At 51.7% G+C, this 16,881-nt stretch overlaps 2 protein-coding genes across 3 annotated transcripts in view; both read right to left on the bottom strand.

Moving 5' to 3' along the window:
* Positions 1-342: 342 nt before the first annotated feature.
* On the bottom strand, positions 343-6,589 carry TMEM222 (transmembrane protein 222). The gene is made up of 6 exons (XM_086765070.1): positions 6,468-6,589; positions 4,088-4,172; positions 3,295-3,326; positions 2,504-2,600; positions 2,215-2,345; positions 343-1,228 (listed from the first exon to the last, which is right to left on the bottom strand). Exons 1-6 carry the CDS (start codon positions 6,578-6,580, stop codon positions 1,141-1,143), a joined length of 546 nt encoding a protein of 181 aa, XP_086621196.1. The 5' UTR covers positions 6,581-6,589; the 3' UTR covers positions 343-1,140.
* Positions 6,590-7,086: 497 nt separating this feature from the next.
* The window catches only part of WDTC1 (WD and tetratricopeptide repeats 1), a 32,011-nt gene continuing 22,216 nt past the window's right edge, over positions 7,087-16,881 (bottom strand). The window contains exons 13-16 of one of the 2 annotated variants that reach the window (XM_086764871.1): positions 16,206-16,441; positions 15,665-15,833; positions 15,049-15,241; positions 7,087-14,895 (exon numbers count right to left, since the gene is read on the bottom strand). In XM_086764871.1, the coding sequence (XP_086620997.1) occupies positions 14,698-14,895; positions 15,049-15,241; positions 15,665-15,833; positions 16,206-16,441 (796 nt within the window). In that variant the 3' untranslated portion in view covers positions 7,087-14,697. The other variant, XM_086764872.1, reaches the window with a different exon arrangement.

Below are 16,881 nucleotides of genomic sequence, written 5' to 3' on the forward strand. Positions count from 1 at the left end.
CAAAGCACGCCAAGGGCGTAAACAGACCTTCTTGTTCGCCATCCTGGAACCAGCCACAGGAAAGCCAGTGCTCCCGTTTGCTGCTGCAAAGCCCAGCCAGAACACGGATGTTTTCCAGTCCCTTCACCTGTCCTTTTAATCTCTGATGGCCCCACTCAGCTCAGGTGCTGCTCTCATGGATGCTTTCAAAACCCTCCGCTAAGCCTCCTGCCCCGAAACACGCACCTGCTGCTGCCGCCTCTGCAGGCTCAGGTATGCTGCAACACGCAAAGGACTACGGATCAAAGGAGAGCAAGTGGCTCATGAGAAAGTGGCTCGTGGGAAGCGTAACGACAATCAGAGCACAAGGAGAAGCAGGGAAGCTATATTTTCACTGGCACAAGCTCAAAGGGACTCAGCAGCAGACTCCCAACTGCAACAGGCTATCGGAAGTGCGCAAACCGCCACGAGCCATACCCAAGCCAGTCAATCGACTTCCCTGCCTTTCTGGGCTCATCAGCAGAACCGGATGAATTTGCCCTGCTGCAGAGCGTTCCTCTGCACATCTCCTCAGAGGAGCATCCCGCCGTCAACACCTTTCTGTCACTGCTGGGGAGACCATCAGGGAGTGCCACGGCACCCCACAGTCTCAGGAGGAACCCCACACCTCCGCTTTGAAACGTGTGCTACAGGAGAGTCGTGCAACAGGGAAACAACAGCTCCTTCCTGGAGACTCGGGAAATCTGAAGAAGCATCTGATGAAGTCTGCCAAGAGGAAGAAACCAGGTGATCAGCGAGAACCTTATAAGGTGTATCTGCTTGTGCTCCTGGACCTTGCGGCTTTGTACTTGGCACTGAAAGCAAAGGTGCCCGCGCCTCTCCTTTCCTGATTGCGTTTCTACCTACCAGACTGCAGAAAGGGAGCGTACTCAGGGAGAGAGCAGGAGGCTTCGGAACCCCTGACACTGGGAGACACCATCGACAGAACAAAAACAGAAGGAAAAGAAGCCAGTTCCAGGAAACAAAGATGAGCTGTTACAATGGAGTGGAGTTGCCACCTTCCCTGGAAAACGCCTCCCAGAGTCCCACGCCTCCATCTCGTTGGATCGGTCACAGTTTCTTCCTTCATGTGCCCATAGAATGGGGAGTTCGCAGCTGCCATCACCGCAAATGAAGCGTCAGAACAACGGTCACGATCACCCCCAAGAAGAGGACAAAGGGAAGCCAGGTCTTCACAAATCCCCCTACGCTGCAAGACAGAAAGAAAGGGGAGTGTTTAAATGTAAGAAAATCGACAGAGAAAGACAAAAGGGAGAGAAGGATGTGAGAATAACTGGAGAAATCAGAGGGAGACAAACATCCTTCTGACTTTCTTATCCATTGCCAGCACTGCCACACATCACATCCTGGAGATTCAGTGTTAAACACTGAGACTAAATCAGGTCCATAAATAACTATATCACAAACAACAACTCTCCTTCCAGCTTAAATTCAGGTCGAAGACTAGAAGGTTTCATATCTGCACAGACAGGACTGGTGACAGGAGACCACAAAAAAAATGAAACCCTGTTACTGCAGGCCTCATTATCCAGACTACTGGTGTATTTAATTGAGACAGTAGGGACTACGCTTGCCTAAAAGCTGGTAGAGAAGTTCTTCCAGAACAGGAAAGACCCAGCAGAAGTGGAGCAACTCAAAAGCTTTGTGCAAGGCAGGTGCCACAGAATCTCCTCTTCAGGAACAAGGACCTGAAATGGAGATTAAGTGCCCTTCCTAGTAAGGAAAGCTCAGGGTTTCCCTCTCTACTCATGTTGGAAACTCCTTGCCAGTTGGAAATCTGACCAGTTTTTATGTAAACAGATTCAAGTGAGGGAAGAGAAACCAGTAATCCTTGGAGACAAGCCATTCTGTGACCTTATGTTCTGACCTAACTCAGTCAAAAGACAGCACAGAGTGAGATTTGCTTTTGCTAGCATTTCCCAAATTCCAGGCACCCTAAACCAGCTGCCAGATACAGTATTTTGGGAGCAGCACCCAGCCAGTGCCCTTGGTTCTTTTCCTAAGAACAGGCAGCGGGCAGTGACAGCACCACCTACCAGCGACACACACCCACGTGCTAAGGGGGAGAGAGGTCTCTCCCTTCTCCACAGGACAGTCTGAAGCTTTGGAGGGCGAGGAAGCACAAGAGAAACAGAGCCCCTCTGCCTGCTGAATCTAGACCGCTCCTCAGCTCACCTTACGTACTTCCCGTACAGGAGCGAGAAAAAGCAGAGTTTCACCATGTTCCAGGAGGTGCTGTTGTCGTACCTCATCAAGTTTAAGGCCAGAGCCACGTGAGAATGGCAGTTATCGCAGCAAAGGTTGTGCTGGAACAGAAAAAGGGGCACGGCGTTAGAAATCCTGTCCCTGAGGCTCCCCAGTTCTGCACCCTGTGCTGGCGCAGACCCACAGGTCCCACTCCTCCACCAAGCACCCACACACTGGGGAGATATCCCTCCGCACGCACACAGGACATCGGCCGTACCATTCGGTGCTTGTACTCCTCTGAGGCATCGTGTACGGCCGTGTCCCAGGCATTGGGACCAGTGGAATATACTTTGCTGGGATCCAGTTTCCAGTACCTAGAAGAATGAGAACAGATCCCTTCACGTTACTGCTGCACTTTACTTCTTGCTCTTCCCAGCTGGAAGCTGCTTAAAGAACTTAAGAGAAATCCACTACCTCTGGAGTCCACGGAGCCGAGCGCTTCAAAACAAACGTACACTGCAAAGGGCAGCAGAAACTACTGCTCAGCACCCTCGGCCCGACAGCACCCCAGAGAAAAACTGCAGACCTCAGGGGCGCAGACAAAACTCTGAGCTGCTTTCACATCCTGTGATGTGAAACCTTCAAGCCATTCAAAACGTAAACCTGATCTGACAGAGACACAAAACCCAGGCACCTCTCCTCCTCCCCGCAGAAAATCATTAACAGGATGCGAGCGATGACAGTTCATTAGCAGAGCACAGGCAGTATTTACTTGGAGTACTTGTTGTTAACGTTATCACAAAATGTTTTATCCTTTTCTTTTTTTTTCTTTTTTTAAATAAAGGCTCCATACAGCTCTAGTTATTAATACCATTACATTGCTGTCACGCTTCTAAAAAGATTTAATTTAACGTGCTTTCTTGAAAAGCAGAGACACAGTAGCCATCCACTTGAATTAGGGCATCTGAGCAACAGGAAAAGCAATATTCCAGCACGTCTGTCTCCATGAATTAAAGGACATCTGCAGGTCAGTTGGTTAGTTTAATAAAATCTAACAAGAGCACTTACTTCACTGGCTTCCCAAATGCCATGTTGTCTTCCTACAAAAAAGGAAAAACGTCTCAAGAGGATAACCCCGCGCAATATTCATGACATGCCTCTTGCTGGAAGGCCTCACAGCCCGCAATCACTTGGTGATAAAACTGTCACATCGCCTCAGCGGTCTCAAGGCACCGATCTTATTTGTGTGGCTGGGTTTTGATTTCAACTGGTTTTGTACTCCCGTTCTGGGCGTGAGTATGTTTATACGTGGTGATATCATCTAGCTATACGGCATATGTACCTTTCCTCTCCCCTTTTTTTTTTTTTTAACTGTTAATATCTTGTTAACTCAAAGTGTCCCAATCTATTAAGGGTATTCATCATCCCAGCTTAAAACTCCCTTACTTTCAAAACCCACCAGACTGTAAAGCAGTTGAGAAGACTGGCACGTACCTGATGCTAAGCAGCATGACAGGAGCAGGGGTGCTGAGGAAGTTGGAAGGCAGCTTCTGCTACTCAGCATGAGACTATTATAAGAGAATGTAGGTCCAAAATTCCCGATTAAGAGCCTAGACTACAACTTTTTTTCCTTTCTGCTCACCTAACTAGCCGCTATTTATCATATCCCGAAACAATCACCACTACACAGCAGCCCACAGAGTAATAACGAAGATCCACGATCTTCAGAAACACCTAAAGCCATTATTTGGCAGAACTCTGAGCTGCAAAAGACAGGAGATGGCTCAAAAGTCACCAACGAAGGTGAGGAACAGACCAAGCAGAGATTCTGCGTAAGCACCCGGATCCGCCGCCTACTTACCGAGACGAAGTACGGCCCCGCGAAGTCCCGAATGACTCCGGTCGAGGTGCAGATACCCATGTGGCCAATGATGGGGAAGAGCCATCTACCGAGACAACAAGCGAAGCATCAGGCTGAGATATTTGCCCCCCCCGCCACCGATCGCGTGAGTGCGTGCAACGTGCAGAACCCACTGCGGAGCACGGGATAGACAGGCACAGTCACCGCGTTACACGCGGCCGGGAGATGAGAGCAGGCGAGCCAGGACCAGGCAAAGACCGGTGAAGACCCAGAAGAGGTACAAGCGAAAGGAAAAGACGCAGGGAATACTCAAAGCCGGTCTAGAGGCAGCTCCCCTGTGAAGCAGCCAGGATCTGGGATTTTAGCACAAGCGGCTGCAGTTATGGAGAGCGCAAGACTCCGAAGGCCTGCACCACGCACGCCCCTGGGCAGGGAAGGGCGAGCCCCAGTCTCCCAGAACAAACCCACTTATGTATCCAAGTAAAAATGTTAGATCCAGGGGAAACTACCCAGCGGTAAAACCAGACTTTCCACTTCAAAAACTGAAAATAAGGTCACCCTGTCCATCTTCCCTTCCACACTGCAGCTTTTCCTTGCCAATGAGATTTAAACACCCCAGACAGAAAATGGGGCTCCTGGCTCCAGGAAGAGCACTCCCTCCCCTAAACGATCCCATTGCTTCAAAGACCTTCTCCTCCCCACTGGATATTTACAGCCCCAGGGAGCTGCAGGTCCATATCCCAACACCCTCCCATCATCACTTAGAAGGAAATACTTCAGGCCAAGTTACAGCTCTCTCCCACATCCTCCAGCATTCTCAGCTTTGCCGACCTCTCTCCAATTTCTCGCTCCTCTTTCCCTGAGGGACTGCGCGCAGCAGCTAATATTTCAGAAGAGATCACAGCAACAGATTCACAAGCCACAGCTCAACCAGAGAGATCCTAAAATATCAAAATAAAAAGGGACTGAGGCGGTTGGATGTTAGGAAGAAAAACAAGCCACAGACGCCGGTAAGCGCAGGTTATGAAGAGCCTGTAGCTGCTACGATGCAGAGAAAGGACTCCGCAATTTTGATTGTCTGACTTGCATCGCTTACCCTCTGCGTGTTCCTACCTGACGCCATGCAAAGCAGCCAGTTTGGCTCCCTGTGCAGTGTTTTATCAGCCAGAAGGTACGGCTGAACAGAACGCTGTCACAGCGTTGCCACCTTCAAAGGTTTAGACGCATCTCCCTTTTTTTAAATTCTCCTCTCAGCACTGACTAGCTTTCAAGCCTCCAAATCCAAGGATGACAGGAAACGTCAGAGGGAGAAAACAGAGCTGTTATGCAATCTAATGAGAGATTTTGCCAAATAACAACACCGAAATTTCTGCTGAAAAACAAAATCAATGGGAAGATGTCACTGTTCATTGGGGAACGAACCCACAAACAACTACAAACGCCCAGTGACTCTGGCAGCAGGACAGCTCTCTTCATCAGTCCCCGCGGGACACAACAAGGTTAAAAGCTTCGGAAAGTCCTCCAGGAAAAGACTAAGGTGGAAATTTTAAGCAATTAAAAAACAAAAGAGGTAAAAACCAAAGCTAGCTTGTAGCTGTACGTGAAACAGCAACAGGGAAGCTGCAGCTTCTCGCCCAGGAGAGTCACGGTGCCGTTCCCGATCCCGGCACGGACCACACCACGTCTTCTACCTGACTTTCAGCTCTGGCTCAGTAAACATTATCACCTGATTTGAACCGGAGGGGAAGAGGAAGGCATAAAAACAAGCCCGTGTGTTCCCAGACTACCCTCAAAGCCGCATTTTACAGCTTTTCATTTTCCCACGACCAGAGGAAAAACTCAGAAGTTCTCCTTGGAGCCTGCTTACGCTTGGCTGACAAGACCGGGGAGGCAAATCGACTTCTAACTCATCAAAAGCGAAGCGCAGAGGCTCTCCCCGAGGCGTGAGGCGCTCCACGATCCCCGCAGCCAAACCTCGGCTTCAAAAACATGAAAGACTTCCCACGTTTCACCGGATCCCTTCCGCTCCCGCTCCTGCGGAGACAAGCCCGCTCACCGCAGAGCTTTCCCCACGCACACCCTTGCTGCGGGGAGAGGAGAGCCCTTCCCCGAGGACACGATCCCACCCCGGCCCTGAAGCAGCCCGGCACCCCGACGCGGGCCCGGTGCTCCGCCTGCCCCTGAGCAGGCCAGGCAGCCGGTTACCCCCAAGCAGGCAGGGCCAGCTCCCAGCTCCGCAGCCGGCCGAGCACTCAGGCAGCCCGAGGCGGCCCGGGGCAGCCGGTCCCGGGAGAGGCGAGGTGGGCCCCGGCCCGGGCCATGCCCTGGTAGCCAGGCGCAGGCCCAGGCCTCAGCCGGGCCGCCCGGGGCCCGCACTCACGTCAGGACGGGGATCGGGGTCCACACCACGCAGTAAGGGAAGCGGCCCCGCTCGGCGTCCAGCCCGGCCCCGCCGCCATTGAACTGCTTCATCTTGGCCTCCGCTTCCGCCATCACCGGGGCCCGCCCCCCCCGCCGCGGCCCTGCCGCCTTGGCGTCACTTCCTGGAAACCGCGCCCGCTTCCGGGTACGGCCGGTAACCAGGAAGTGGGAGCGGCGAGGTTGGCCCACGGCCTGGCCCCGGGCCCTGCCCCCATTTTGGGGAGCCGGGTTGGAAGGGCTCCTGGGCTCGCCCAACCCGGCCCTGCTCGGTCAAAGCCTCCCCACGGCCCGGGAGAGCAGGGCTTCGCCCCAGGAACGCAGCAGGAAAGGCCGGGGGGGTTATTTCACAGCCCCTCCAGGTACCCTCACCCCTCGCACCCACCTTGTTCGGATCCGCCACACGAACCTCGGCTGCGAGCTTCTCCCTGCTGCCCTTCCGAAGGGGAGGAGGTGGAAGAATCCTCCCCAGGTAGACCACCCTCCCCGTCAGGAAAGCGCAAAAGCAGAAAAATCACCACGCCAAGCCTCCCGCGCGAGAGGAGGAGGCCAAGAACAGCATTTACCACCGGAGAATGGGATTAGAAAAATAACAGTTGCTTTATTAGGAAGTTTAAGTCAAACTACACGAGAAAGCTGAAGAAGAAATACGTTTATTCCAGATTTCCACCCACCACAATACACTCGGCAAAATACAGAGTGACAACTCACTGAACGAGTGGGGAGAACGGGGAGGACAGCGCTTGCCCCAGCCCAGCACACGCAGGACGGGGATCTTCTGCCCCGCGGGTGCAGGAGAGCCACCGAGCGTCCAGCCCCGACTCTCCTCTTCGCCTCCTTCCGTGCTTTCCTGGAAGCCACTCATTTCCTGCTCGCACAGAGACCTTGAGCTGCGTTTCCCTTCAGGGCCCGCAGTTACCAGAGGCCTCCAGCACCGTCTGTGCTGTCACGAAGCAGGACGCCAAGGGGTTTTGCCAATAAAACAGTCTTGGCCACTTCCCGCACGTGGTTGGGTTCCTCCTCCCATGCAGCTCCAGCACGCCGAGCGGAGGGCAACGCAGAGCCTAGCACTCTGCTCACAGATTAGCAAACCCTGTTAATTGCCAGAGCCACGTTCCCAACGGTCATCACAAACTTACAGCTTCCGCATAACGGCCTCGCTTTTTACCAAAATTTTTCTCCTTCACCAAAGACTTTTCTTACCTCTACTTTACCCATTCTGCTTTCCATTATCTGACTTGGCTCAACAATTAAGCTGAGTCCAACCTTCCAGGTTTATCAACGTACTCTGTGTTCTGGGGACAGAGCAGCACTTACAGGCTCACTGAATTTTATGACTAGTGAAGCTTCCAGCTTGAAAGCCCAGGAGATTGGTAACCTCTACCCTCAGCAGAGGGGTCACCAATTTGGAGTTGCCAGTACGGCAGTAGAAAGCGTTGGCTAACAGTCTAGTTTGGAGGTGGCCTACCCGCCCTCGATACACGCTAACTTGTCATATGAGCGCTCAGGCTTCGACACAACTAGCTTAGTAACGCACTGCAGACTACATTTCCTCGCCTCTACCGAGCCCTTGAGACCATCTACCGTCTCACCGCATCTCCTACTCTAGACTATGTTTTAGGACAGCCCCTCCAGGAGCGAGGGCTCCTTCAGAGGCACCTGCACGGAAGCGGAGGCACCCACCAAAGCGCTCCCTCGAGCCGTAGAGTGGGCATCGTCTCACCGTGACCTGTCGCTGCGTCAGAGTTGATCAACAGCCTGAGACCGTGCTCCTCGGAATCGGTTGGTGAGGGAACTCACAAAATAGTCCGGTTCCAAAAGAGAGAAAGGAAATGAGGAAATAGAGACACTTTTGAGAGCAAAGCCACGCCTGCTGCTTTGGTTTCTAACAGACACTTCCTATTCTGGCACTTTGGATGGAAGATGCACACAGAAGTTGTACGTGTTTCAGTGAACACTTTGTTCGATGAAGAGAAATACTTGCATTGATTTGCTCCAGGCTAACATAAATACCAGAGATTGCTAAAATCTATGAATAGGGGCCAATGTTCACATCAGCTAATGTGGTCCTGGCGTGTTTTGTCGGATTAGGCAATGGATTTGCTCTTCCTGCTTGTGTCTCACAGGCTGCTAAGCAGCATTATCACCAGGGACCAGCTCCCTTGGCAAAGCCACGCAGCAAGGACGCCGCCGACAGCCTCAGCAGGACGCCTCTCCCCGCAGTGCCGCCTCACGCCCTCCCCTCCCACGCGGGCAGGGGGCATTTTAGACAGCGGAGTTTATTCCCCTCTTAAACCAAGCGCAGGAAGCCAAACCCAGCTGCTGGATCACGGGAAGAACACCATTTTCCCCAGGCTGGATTTAAAAAAAAAAAAAAAAAAAAAATCAATACGGCACTCCTGCTCTGCACACCTCTCTTTGTGTTTGTCAGGCAAGCAGAAGGGCTCTCCATCCCCAGCCCCACACTGGCAGAAAACGGGTGAGCTGTAGCTGACAGCAGGGTCTTCCTAGTGACAACTGGAAAGCTGCTGCTGTTCTACTGCTATTGATCTAAGCAGAATACAAAACACCTGAAGTCAGCAGGGAAAAATAGCTGCAGTTGGAAAAAAAACTGCAGGGGGGTTGGAAACAGGGAGTGGAGAGCAGGTAAGTTCTCCATGCATAAAATTAAAGGCCAGGCTTTTTATTGCAGCTATCTTGCCTGACTGCAATACTGGATCGATGTACAAAGCAGGAATTCTGCCATCATTGTTTTTGCCGTCTCTCATTTGATGAGAAACAAAAGGTTTCACTCCCGCTTCTGCCAGTGACTTGCCACCGATCGCTCCTCTCTCCCGTCATCAGCAAGGAAGCTGCTCTACCTCCCCTTGGCCCAAAACGTCCTCAGGACAACGATCTTTGCCTGCTCAGTGCAGGTGCCAGCGCATCACTCGCACCCCTGAGACGCGGAGCCCTTCCCAGAGGTGAGCCCGTCCGCTCTGGGAAGGAGCGGCCCAGATCGTGCTCCGGTTTGGGTTTGGCCAAGCGCACGCCGCCATGGCTATAGCTGGAGCTCGGCCCGGAAAGGATTCGGTTACCTCCCCTTTCTACCCCGGCTCATCTCTGAGCCTGAAAGAAGCAGGCACCCAGCCAGCTCTTGTTCAGTAAGCGGCTTCCTTGGGAACCTTCCCTGTTGTGACAGCTCAAACATTACAGGGACTGCCAGAACCACACCACTCAAGGAAGAGATCCCCTCCCCCTTCTGACATTGACAACCGAGGCAGCAGCAGGCAACACCGCGTGCAGGAGTCTATTTAAAATGTCACCGCGGCACAGGCTGATGGAGGACACCGAGGCGTCCTTCCCCCGCCCCGGAGGTGATGCTGGGGTGGGTTGTTTTGCGTTTTTGTTGTTCCTTTCCTATGGTCTGTGCCTGCTGCAATCTGACAGCCTCTAATCGCTCAGCGTGAACCAGAAACGTCACTCTCATCTGTATTGATGGTGGTGCTACTCACAAGTGCAAGAACACACGCAGGCTCAGCCACGCACCCCAGAAGGCATGCCCCTAAGCCATCTCGCCCCTCAGCTTTAACCTTCAGGTCTTTTCTGCTTCCCTGTCACCTGAAAGCTTTATTTCCTTCTCTCTCCCTCTCCAACTGACACAGCCGATCCACAGGGCAACTTTTATGTTTAAAGGGAAAGCCACCGGTTTCTCAGGGACATGGGGCACAAGGCGGAAGAGCTGAAAGAGCCAAGTGCAGGTCACAACAATTTCTCAGCTCTGAAATCCACCTTCTCTCCTTGCCAGCCCCAGAGGGGGTCCCAATCAGTCTCACCTCCTGCAGCAGCACGGCCTAAACGAGCTACGAGGAGCGTTAACAGGCAGAGGACCGAATTCCTCACTGCAACGACAGCAGGCAGTTTTCCGACATCCCGCTCCCATTTTGCTCAGAGACAGAAGCCATCTTGAGCCCTGTTCAGACTTGTCACTGCGAACAGTGACACCACAGAAAAGTGAACTCACCGGTAGGGCTGCGGCTGTTTTCTCCCCGCATCCCACAGCGTATCGCTCCTCTCCCTCCTCAACCCTATTCCCTTACCCAAATTGCAAATAAAACTCATTTTCTGGGTCCTTCTAGCCATTTCCACCCACGATTCAACCACTCAGCTTCCCCTTCCACGTCTCCTCTTCGTCCAACCATTCAGTCCAAGATCTGACCTAATTACTTGATTGTCAATTCCAGCTGTGGATGCACACTGCTTTGTTAGAGCAGAGCTGTCTTTTAAAGCACTAATTTCTATCAGACAGGATTCAAAATGAAGAGGCCTCAAAAGGCCTTCAGCTGAAAGGTGTCCAATGGGAATTTCTAAGAGAAGAGTTCAAACGGATTCTGAAAATAGTAGACTGGTTTTCTAACTTTTCCTTAAGGCCTGGCATTCTGCAGCTTGGAGGGCAGGAAAGTATTTGGGAGGTTTTGCAGCAGGAGCCCAGAGGAGAAAGTGAGTCCGTGACATCCTTTAGCAAGGGACCATCTCTGGGTCTAAACGCTGATGTCCTACACACCACGCTGAGTGCGAGACACTTTAAGGCAATAAGTGCGCTGTTTCTGACAGCGGAAACATCTCTGAAGATCAGTCAGTAACACGGTAAGTCAGGCAGGTGGCCTTGGGTCTGCCCCACAGCCTAAGTCACCAGGGCTCTGCTTCTCAGGGAAGAGGCCAGTTAAGAAGAGCTAAAAGGCAAGGATGGACTGTTTCCCTGCTCAGCTTTTTGCCGCCCCGCTCACCTCTAACTCTTGGGTTCAGCAGGGACTCAAAGAGGACTTTATCAATTTTACCCCCCACCCTGACAAAACATCGTTCAGAGAAACCACCTCCATTCCAGCCCCATTCCTCTTTCTGCAGGACGTGTGCGTGGCTTCCCTCCTCCACAGCAAGCCCCAGGCAGCCGTTCTCATCCTCACCCCAACACTTGCACCCTCAGCTCTAAACCAAGCCAGAGGTTGGACTCTGCTCCCAAACACAGCCCCGGCCCTTGCTCCACCGACAGACCGGAGCTCTCGCACCTGGATAAACTCACATCAGCACTAACTGAGTAGCTACCACAGCGTACGAGCCACATTTCGGGCTCCCTAGCCCCCTTCCCACTCAAATTTACAGGAGCCTCTATTCTCCATGGAGCAGCACGGTTGAACAGACAACATCCAGCCCAACCAGGCCACCCTCCACCCACCCTTGTCCACCTCCAGGTAGAACAGAGCCAGAACAATCCCCCAAACAAAACAACACCAAGAAAGAACTAGAACAAAGAATTGTTTAATTGCTTAACCCTTTCTCTTCCAGGGACCAGAGAAACAAGTTTTCTGCTCCTTCTAATGAGGGCAGTAAGGCTTGTGTGTTACCTCTACAACTGCAGGGGCAAAGTTCACGAGATGATCATCTTTAGTACTTGAAAAAGCGAGAAGCAATGGTCACTGCAACACTAAAGAGAATCCTAGAGTCTCCTAATGGAGAGCCCATTGCTAGAATACAAAAATAAAGGAGGCGTCCCTGTGTATCCCAGGCTAGAAAGAGTTAACCAGAAAGAGCAGGAAGAAGCTTTCCCAAAGAGGGGGTTGAAGTAAACAGGAGAGGTCAATAAAGCAACATCACCTCCCTACTTCCCTAGCAGTTTTTTTTTCCTTCACCAATAAATACAAATTCCTCATTAACAAGCGACAAAGCAGGTAATCTGCCCACGACAAGGGGAAAAGAGGCTAGAGGCAGAAAGATTTTTCTCTTCCCTTCTCTCCCGTTATTATTTATCTTTTTTAACCAAAGCAGCCAAGAAAAAAAAACAATCCACTGCAGAGGCAGGGAACCTGGTAGCTTTTGCACTGCAACTGGCAGGTGAAAGAGCTGCACTGTCGCACAAGGGTAAAAACAACAAAAAATAGCTGCCACAGCGAAAGGTGAATGGGGAGGGACAGGTCTGTTCAGAGCTTTCCACCTCAGTCTCTCAGTTTAAAAATCAAAGACTGCAGACATTGTCTACTGAAAGCTGAAAAAAAAAGTTTGAGTGGGAGGAGAAGGAGGAAAAAAAAAATAGAGAATGCATGTAGTAGGAAAGCCTTAAGCAAAAAAAAAAAAAAAAAAAAAAAAGAAAGAAAAGGCCAGACCATGTCAAAAAGCCACCCAAGTGAGAAAAATTTTCTATTGCCTCTGGGTTTTGAAGAGCACTGAGTGCCAGGTGCACCTGGGGTAGGGGAGCTTGTACACAACCAACCAGGTAAACTGAGCAAGCAGTCACATCTACCGCGCTGGTGCTGCGTGAAAACAAACATGCCCTCAGTAGCCAAGTGACAATCTGTCCCAGGAGAGCTCTGCTTCAGGAGAAGATGGAGGGCGAGTCTGCCATCACAGCTCAGCAGAGCACAAGGGCAGCCAGGCGTTTCTGGGTGGTGAGGGGCACGCTCCCACAAGAGCGAGGTTCCCTACGGCTCCTTTTCACCTACACCTGAAAGAGCAGATGGGCGTCTTTGTCTGAGGGGCAGAGATCAGGTCCCAATTAGCTCCACTGCGATTACACAGGGGATGTCTCTATGCAGGGAACAGTGTCCTTGGAGAGACGCTGCCAGCCGCAAGCCTCCGTGACCTCTCTCCCTGCTGCACAAGGCTCACTCATTTCACAAAGACTGTTCTGGAAGGGAGAGGAAGCCAGTTACCTTGATCAGCCAGCACTGCGCAGTCTCTCTCGTCAACGCCTGGCAGCCAGAAGCAGCCAGAGGAGGAAAGGGAGGCCTCTCATCTTTCCACAGCAGGAACAGGAAGACCAGAGATTGCACCACATGGAAGAACAGCCCTACTGCAGCACACACACATGAGCACGCACTCCCAGACACGCACCTCACGCCCCTGGGACCAAGGCTAGCATGTTCAGACCTTCAGCAGTAAGAGACAGGAGACAGCGCAGAGCAGTTAAGATCTCCAGGGGCTCTTTGGTCTTAGTTGATAGTCCTAGAAAAAACAACCTCTTCAGGTTCGGTTGTAGCACAGCTGTCTAAGATCTATTTGATATTAAGTGTTTGGCAACCGCAAGAGAGAAAAACAGGGCTGCATGTTACACGAGAGGGGGAGGAACGGAAATACAGTGCTGCATTTTCAGGTGTACTCCTGGCTGTGCAACCAGAGTCAGTACGCGGAGAACGGGAAGAGGAAGGAGGGTTCCTGAGAGGACCATCAGATGTTACACCAACAACGAGGCGGAGAAGCCCCACCTTGGACAAGACAGAGCAGCTGACTGCACAAAAATGTTGCTGTCTAAAAGCTCAAAACTTTACTTGCAACATATACACGTTGGCAACGTTCTCAGCTCCAACACAGGTGACGTGGAGAGGAGAAGCTCTGGAAGAGTGCTGTTACCAGCCCCGTTCCTCAGTAGCTTCAGCTACGTGAGTCCTAGGCCTCTGATCAAACCTGCTCCCATTGCCGTCACCTTCCTCCATGGGTTCATAGACCACATAAAAAAGTGTCAGAGCTGGGCAAGCACATCCTGCCCCGTTGAGCTGCACATACTCAGTGCCTTCACCGATTCATCAACTAAGACAGATGCCCAAGGACAAGACAGGCAATATCCAGTCCTTAATACAACACAGCTACATCTGGTGACAACATGTTAGAGATGGAAGCCAGAAGAGAGATGTTATAGGACAAAACAGGTGTGTCATAGCCAACAACCCTAAACCAGGGGCCTCTAGACAGGCTGGTAGCACAAAAGCAGAGTCAAGCTTTCAAGACCAAGATCACTGCAGTAAATTCATTCCATAGCCCCTGCCCTACATTTGGATTTTATTCAGGAATTTAACATCCCCTCTGCAAATGCATGAATGCAGGCAACATTCCCCTGTACCAGATCACACAGCAGCTCTGGAAAAAAAAAATTAAAAAAAAAATCACCAGCTTACACTGCTTACAGACAACCAAAGACCCCTGTTGGGACTAAATTCCACTAAAGGCAAACCCCAGACTGCACTGCCATGCTGCTCAGTAGCGTGACGAGAGAAGGAGGAGGTGGTGGCGATGGTTTAAAGAGACGGCCGCTCCTGCCCCTGCCAGCTTGTCCTACTCTGTGCATAGTGCGAAACAGTGCAGTCATTCATCAGAGAAAGTTCAGGACCAAGGAAACTAGGTTCCCTTTCAGCCAAACAATTAGAGGAAGGAGAGGCAGTTCTGTTTTAGCTGGGCCGGCACTGGACTTGCCCCTCTGAGCTGTCTTCATCGTCTGAGCCTCCAGCCCCACCACTGGTCAGTCCTGTAATCCGGTACCCCATGTTCAGCAACATCACCTCCAGCGGGTCTGCGTTCATTCGTCTCTGGTTAGCTTGGGAAGCACCTTCCATGTCTACTACCACGCGGCCATTAAGGGTTTCACTCTGCAAGGCAAGAAGGGAAAGGACTCAGCAAGGCAGCTCTAGGACCAAAGAGGGGCTGTTACTGCTGCTGCAACTCTCAAGAGACCCCAGGAGGACAGACGGGTGCGTGGTACGTCTCATGACAACAGGACAGTCTTTTACTGCGGCTCTTACCTCTGGCCTAGGGTTCCACAGCCGTACAACTGGGTCAATGCCACTGGTGGCCAGGAAGCAGTAACTGGGATGAGGCTGGAGACAATTCACAATCGAGTCGTCTCCCTGCAGCACTCTAACGAGGTTGGTGGTTTCTTTCTCCCAGATGAAGAAGGAGCCGTCATCTGACCCACTGACTATGTACTGTGCGTTGCTAGGGTGAGAGGAGCAGAGACTGGAGATCACAGCTCAGAGCCAAAGCTAGTCTCTAGCAGACATCAGAATCTCAGTTGGCTTCTACAATCAGCAGGCTGCCACCCCTCACTCTTACGGATCCAGATAAAGCTTTCTGTGTTGGTTCCCTCCATCCCCAGGATTCCTGTTTTCAATCCCAAATGGCTTTTCTGAAATGCTAGCCCAACTGGGTCCTCTGTGGATCTGCTACTGAACCAGCTGTTCATGCAGTTACACAAGGAGGAGGGTTGCTGTGATCTTTTTCAACCCTGCAAACCAGTGTCAGCATCATTTTATGAACAGTCACACGGGGCTAGGCATTAAGGCTTTATCTGACGGAAGAGAGCATTCTGCTGCTGCTCACGCTCCTGTCCTGCATCCCTATTATACTCTGCCAACATACCTGCCAAAGAAATTGGCCTCTTTGATGTCTGTAGTAGTGTTACAGTGGCCACAATATCGGAATTTGTAGTCATAGCTGCGCTCCCTCAGCACCATCTCATCCTCTGAGATGGAATCCTTGCGGCCTGTGGCTCGCAGCCGGATGGGGCCACCCCCTTTCTTGTCTTCAGCTGGAAAGACAACAGATTTCCCTCATCACAATTTGGGGAGAAACACATTCTCAGCAAACAGAAAGCACTCTAGGAGACCCCAACAGCTTTAGAGAAGAGTTAAGGACAATTCCAGCAGGAAGCAGGGCTTAGAAGCACAAGCTTCCTTTCAGATTATCTTCTGCGTACATCAGACTCCTTTTATCATACTCTCGCTCAAGAGCAAACTGGGACCGAGCACAAGGAAAGAACAGGCTCTGGCCAGTTTTCGTGCACAGCAACAATCAGTCTCTCAGAAGTTGGAGCTTTACTTCAGAGGGGCACTTTAAGGAGAAAATTCCTTGTCCAATTTCAGTATAACCTTGAAGAACCACTCTGAACACTGGCACTCACCGTTATCGCTCTTGGAGAAGAGGGCTGCGTTGATGTCTCTGTCTAGCGCATCGCAGGCACTGCTATGTGCTTGTTCTGGGAACTTCCCTTTAAAGTCATCCAGACACTCCAGTGCTTCTGCCACGTACTTGAGCTCAAAGAGGCAGCGGGCAAGACGGAAATGGGCCTTCAGGTGGCATGGATTCAAGGATATGGCCTTCAAGCAGTCTCTTAAAGCATCATAATGGTCCCCATCCCTGAAGAAAAGGCAGGGGTGGATTAGATAGTGCGAGCACAAACAGCAGACATTTTCCACTGTTGTTTCCCAGCCCTCATTTCACTCCAAAGCTTGTTGTTTCCAGCTCGCTCTATGCGAGCAGACACCCCACAAGCTGACACGCTAATAGCATTTGCTGTTTCCCAGGGGCACCATCTGACCAAGCCCAGCTTCTCCAATGCACCTCCACACGTACGCAGGCAGCCCTGTAACGTGACCACCCAGGGAAGCCCATCAAGCCTTGACCTGCCATTTTAAATCCGACAGAGCACAGCTCACTGATAGAACACATTTAGGGAAGCCCTTTGAAGATGGAGGATGCACAAGCCCTCTGGCCAAGCAGACACGAGGCCTCTCCTGCAAAGGCGAGCAGGGCCTCCTCGGAGCACGGCAGCTCACGCGTGCCCCTCTGTGGACGCA

The sequence above is a fragment of the Chlamydotis macqueenii genome, chromosome 22, assembly GCF_036417535.1.
Source record: "Chlamydotis macqueenii isolate bChlMac1 chromosome 22, bChlMac1.mat, whole genome shotgun sequence".
NCBI classification, from domain to species: Eukaryota; Metazoa; Chordata; class Aves; order Otidiformes; family Otididae; genus Chlamydotis; species Chlamydotis macqueenii.